Genomic DNA, 5,667 nt, shown 5'->3' on the forward strand with positions numbered 1-5,667 from the left:
AGGCCAGGCCAAAATCTGGGGGACCTTGCCCCCCTACCTCCACGGCTATGCCACTGATTAAAAGAACTTGCTTGTAATGATACAAAATAGCATAGTCACTGACGTTTGGTTGGTGCAGACAGGTAAAAATTGTACGATGATTTCATAACTACGCTAGGCTACGGCCTAGGCCAGTACTAGCGAAGAAATTACATAGCAGAAGAATAGCTGTTATGTGTATTTCCATTAAAATTGATGGAATATCCGCCCTCCCGCGAGCGGGGTAAAATTTGACAAAGTGGAGAAACTACAGGAAGCAAGCGCCTTTATTATTAATATATAGCGCCGCAGCATGGACGGGTTAAAATTGCTCTCCATGAACTCACAATGCATTGCAAACAGATGTTCCGCTATATTGTGGAGCTGCTCTATCTTCTGCTATTTATTATCTTAGGTACTAGTAGTAGGAGAGGCCTCGGAGGACTCCTACCTGGCCAAAGGCCTCTAATTTTGTACCTTGAGTCTTTAAAATAGGTCTAGAATATTTCTATTAAATATTCAGTTTATTGGGGTTCATTGATTCAAGGAATTCTTTAATTGATCATACTTAATATTGAATTTGAAGTATTAGCCTTGTTTCACAAAAGTAATTATCATTTAATTCAATTTTCATCGCAGTGTGTGATATCTTCACGATATTTCTTTTGCACACGAATCTATTATAAATCAAGTCAAGCGTCCACTAATTAAAAAAATTAGTGGAATGTGGGGGATAGGCAAATAACATTGGGAGCTGCCATGATGACATCACGATTGACTTATAATATTTATTACGATATTCATAAAATGAACAGCAAACCTTTATCATCAAAATAGTTTTCTAATTAACAATCATACAGATAATAAGCGAAACATCAGTGGTCTAATGGTTATGATACCAGGATGTCATGGATTTGATTCCCACCTGAATTACTTGCAAGAGTTTTCCTCACAAGTATTTGGGGACACACTAAGTGTACAAGGAGTTCTCAACTATATTATAACAGGCGTCAAGTTTGTAGATCAAATCAATTTGAGGGGTATAGTGATCATGCAAGTGTGTAAAGTGACCAAGTTAGGAGAATATAATGTTGGAATATATTTATTTGCATAAAACAGCATAAAACGTGATGCATCGGGATCGTGCTAGCAATTTTTTTCAGGATGTGTGAAAATGGTAATACGTTTAGAGAATAGCAGTATTTTTGTATTAGATTTTCACTAACCTTGCACAATAGATATTGAGTAACCCACATTTATGGCCTTGAATCCAGGCTACACTTAATGCACTATAATGTTATCTGGATAGGCAAAAATTACTATTTTTGATTTTTTATTTGACGACCTAGTCATTCGTCGGACGACAAGGGGTCTAGGCCTGTCCAAACGGGGAAGGGGAAATGTCCCCCACTGGCGGAGCCACTGGACCACATAACGTGATGCAAGGGATGTAATGTTTCTCAGGAAGTGCAAAACGGCAACAGATTTTCTCTAACCTTGCCCTTGCGTTGGAATTTGCGGCAGATTTATATGAGTTGGTGCAACTTCTGACTCGTCACTGTAGCCATGCCTTTCACGTACACTTTGTGCAAGTTCAACAAGCTTCTGTTGTCTCAAAGCGTTCACCATGATTGGTACTTGTTGGCTCTTAGATTGGTCAACCCTCCAAGTAACCAGCAATTCCATGATGCGGTCTTCAACCAGTCTGTTGTTTTTTGCTATCTTTTTTATATCGGTCCACTTAAGTCCAAGACGCACTCCCAGTCTCCTCCATGATTCGGGATCCAGTTTGTCACAGATGAACAGCAAATCTTGATCATTAAAACATTTTCCTAATTAGAAAACATAGATGATATGCAATGAATAAAAAACAATTGTAACTGACATCTGTTGTTACTATGTGTTAGTTTATGTGTCAACAAAATAGAAACAAGCTGTAGGGAAAAAAAGGGTTTCCAATACGATTTTTGAACTCCTTGAGGTACTTACCTGCTTCCTGAGTGTCAAGAATTTCATTGCCAATTTCACTCTCAAATAATTCTTCAGCTAGTTTCCTGAACTTATGTTGTTTCAGAGCAGTGCACAACACTTTACATTGATGAATATCACTGCTGAGGCTGCTCCTCCAGTAATTCATCATATTTTCGGTAGCCTTATAAGTCTGCGTATCATCAGCATTGAACTTGTTCACTTTCGACCACTCAAGTCCCAAACGGACTCCAAACCTTCTCCAGCTGAGATCCATTTTCTCAGATACTTTTGTAACGGTGAGGTCATCCACAAAACCTAACATAAAAGAAAACGTGATTGTCCCAAAACTCCATTGAAAAGAAAGTGTTTAAAAATTTTTTTTAAATGAATCTCAACACAACATAAAAAATATTTTTTAAGATAATGTGAAAAAATCATACCATGTTTTAAAACACTTCATCAGAGTACAAATATATTTCATAAGTGATTTGTTTTAATATTTTATTTCTCAATAATACTAGCACCATCTTACATCACTTGTGAAGATGTGTGTTTACTATTTTACAAAGTACTGTATGTGATCCATTATTTTTAATTTACACAAAAATCCATAAACCTACCATTGTGTATATGTACAATTTCTTGATACTGTGAATGATCTAAAAAATCAAGAAATAATAAATCAAGGTAAAACAATATCTTTGATAACACAAGACCTCTTTTTCGATTTCATGTTGTTTTATTTCATAGCAGGGTTTAAAAGGATTAGTTTTCGGTCGGATCAACGAGTTGATATTTTGTGAAGATACCGTATTTATTATACAAATAAGTTTTCATAATTTTTAGATTATGAATTAGGTTTAGTGTTTTCGAATGATTTGATTCTAGATTTACCATTAAAGCAGACATGAAGGAATAGCGGTGATTTACCTTGCAATCGTGGAACGTCATCTCCAAATAGTCGGCGGTAGCGTGTCACTTCCAATCCATTACTCTCACATGGCAGCACATCCTTATTAAACTTGCGCACGATATGCATGTGGGCGTCGCTACATTCGCAAGCAATGTACCTCGTCAATTCAATGCCTCGTGCACCACTCTGACAGAATATCTTTAGTTCAGTTTCCAGGAAACTCAACACCTGAAGCAGATGAAAAACTGAGTTAAATACATATGTATGTTCAATGAAATGAACGTGTTTTAGAATGAAGAATAGTGTGGGCAGCCATTAGAGTCAAACAAACAAAAAGTGAATGTGTTTTAAAATGAAGAAAATGGTTAAAACATATTAAGTATAGTCACTCAATTCAATGAAGGCAGTACCTCTTTACACACTGTCGGTGAGGGCTCATCTTCCTTGGTAAGCTGAGTGGGATTCATTATTTTTAGTCTGATGATAGTTGTCTGCAAAACAAAAATGAGAAAAGAAATGTCTTATGAATTTAAACTTGAATTGAATTTTGATACTCAACTGCTATAGTTTGTGGTTCTCTTTGTTACATTGTATTTATGTACTTATTTCAAAAAGCGAAACTGTATTTCTTTTATATTCAGTAGTATATATTTATATATATGTTTAATGGTGATAGTTAGCTATGATAATGGTCGTGGTATTTAAGATAGTGGTAATAATAATACTAGTGCAAATAATGATGATAACATTGTGATGTTTATGTTAGTGGCACTGATAATAATATTTTTAGTATTGATGATGATGATATTAATAAATTGTAAGACAAGAAAATATTCAACAAAATTGCAAGGAAGATACAATCTATTAAAACTGATTGACATGATGAATAATGTATTGATGACTACTGCAATAATTCATTAATTGTGGCATCTGTATACAATTTGAATGTGTAAGTACTATACAAGAAAAACAAGATTCATTTTCTATGATCATGTCAAATTTGGATATTTTAGACCCATTCCGTATTATATCATTACCGGTATGTATAAACTTACTATTTATATTCAAAGTAGGCCAAATATAAATACTATTAAATAACATAAGTAATATTATGATACATAGACCTAATTACCTTAAACATACGACGATGCTTGACAGTAGCTACATTCAGAACCACTTGGTGATGTGGATCAATGTGCAACTCCACATGCTCATAAGATAGCTTAGGTTCTTCATTGTGTTCTACTTGGAATTTCTCAATAAACTTAGTTACTCCACGCTGGAAAAGATCGTCAGGTAGATAGCCACGAAAGTCATGAAAGATTGAAACTGCCCGGTTCCCATAATCCGGGGGCGATGTCTTTACACATTTAGGCTTCAAGCGTGACAGAACGTAGAAAATACGTTCACCACCCTGAAAAAACTGAAAGTATTGTAGGTAGCAAAAAATTGTAAAAAGAGAATATTATAAACATAGGAGTGATGTTTAGAAACCACAACCTCCAGGTATCTAGCCTGATATCTTAACCACTAGACCACCGATAGAAAAATAAAAATAATATTCAAAAATACTAGTGTACCTTTCTTTCGCACACCAGTCCAAACTTCTGCATGAGAGATACGAAGAAGTCAAACATCTTATCTGAAAAACTGAACTCCTTCCAGAGGTGTCTCAAAAGATGCTCCTCTAAGATCCCTGAGTCCAACCTCCTCCAGGCCTCTCTGTGCTTTGGTTTCTGAAATTTAATCATATTAACTTAGGCTTGTGCTACGCTTTTATTACAGAAAGTATCTGAAACAAGGGAATCTACCTACATTTTTGTTGTAATAACAAGGAGGCTAAAATGGATTTAAGAGTACACTCTGTACAACAATAATTTTCAATCGTTGAAAAGTGTAAAATAAGAACAAAATATGAACAATTTTAGCCTGAAATTGGCCAAAAAAATAATTAGCACACTGAGCCTGGGCAAAACTTTACTGGTTCTTATATAAAAAAATGTACTTCACAAAATAATATGTAAATGTGTGCAGTTGAGCTTACCCTAAGTTTAGGCTCAATAACGGTTATTATTGTTTTAAACATGTCGACTATTTTCATCAGATCTAAAACAATGATGTCCTTTAGAGCGTCGTCATCAGGAAAGTAGAGAATCTCGCCAAGGTCATGTAAATACTCAAGTAGCACTCTTTGAGTAGCTTGTTTCACCCCACACCGCTCAACCAAAGCAATCACCTGTTAAAGCAATAAAATCCCAAAAACATAACCAAATCGTTTTAAAGAAGGGTGGAATACTGGTAGATACAGCTGTATATTCTCATAGCAATGGCAACAATAATAGTCATTTTTTTGTGCAGAGAATTGATGGATTATTCTGGATTTTTGAGCAAGGAGGTATTTCCTTGGTTTGAGTATGATTTGACTAGTAGTCTAACTCAAACTGAACTTTGAGAATGTTCAATAGATGCCTACCTCATTGGTTGGTAAATAGATTTTCACCTTCAACTTCTGAATTTCCTGTTGAACACGCAACCATTTCAATGGTAGTTTTCTAACCATCTGCTTTGCAAACTTTAAAATTTGGTTCATGATGTTGGAAGCGTTGCTCCTGGCAAATGGTAAGCCTGTCTCTTATACACATCTAGATGTGTATAAGAGACAGTAATTACCTTAAACATACGACGATGCTTGACAGTAGCTACATTCAAAACCACTTGGTGATGTTGATCAATGTGTAACTCCACATGCTCATAAGATAGTTTCT

General features: G+C 35.3%; 1 protein-coding gene across 1 annotated transcript in view; it reads right to left on the bottom strand.

Moving 5' to 3' along the window:
• The window catches only part of LOC117101119, a 10,476-nt gene extending 4,947 nt beyond the window's left edge, over positions 1-5,529 (bottom strand). Inside the window, exons 1-9 of the mRNA XM_033241011.1 lie at positions 5,376-5,529; positions 4,947-5,138; positions 4,483-4,638; positions 4,035-4,325; positions 3,313-3,393; positions 2,920-3,130; positions 2,610-2,648; positions 2,008-2,304; positions 1,515-1,850 (exon numbers count right to left, since the gene is read on the bottom strand). Coding sequence (XP_033096902.1) covers positions 1,515-1,850; positions 2,008-2,304; positions 2,610-2,648; positions 2,920-3,130; positions 3,313-3,393; positions 4,035-4,325; positions 4,483-4,638; positions 4,947-5,138; positions 5,376-5,492 — 1,720 coding nt within the window. The 5' untranslated portion in view covers positions 5,493-5,529. The remainder of the gene's footprint in view (positions 1-1,514; positions 1,851-2,007; positions 2,305-2,609; positions 2,649-2,919; positions 3,131-3,312; positions 3,394-4,034; positions 4,326-4,482; positions 4,639-4,946; positions 5,139-5,375) is intronic.
• Between the last annotated feature and the right edge of the window lie 138 nt (positions 5,530-5,667).

The sequence above is a fragment of the Anneissia japonica genome, unplaced genomic scaffold (assembly GCF_011630105.1).
Source record: "Anneissia japonica isolate Jap-2015-1 unplaced genomic scaffold, ASM1163010v1 scaffold904_len716149_cov161, whole genome shotgun sequence".
In the NCBI taxonomy this organism is placed as follows: Eukaryota; Metazoa; Echinodermata; class Crinoidea; order Comatulida; family Comatulidae; genus Anneissia; species Anneissia japonica.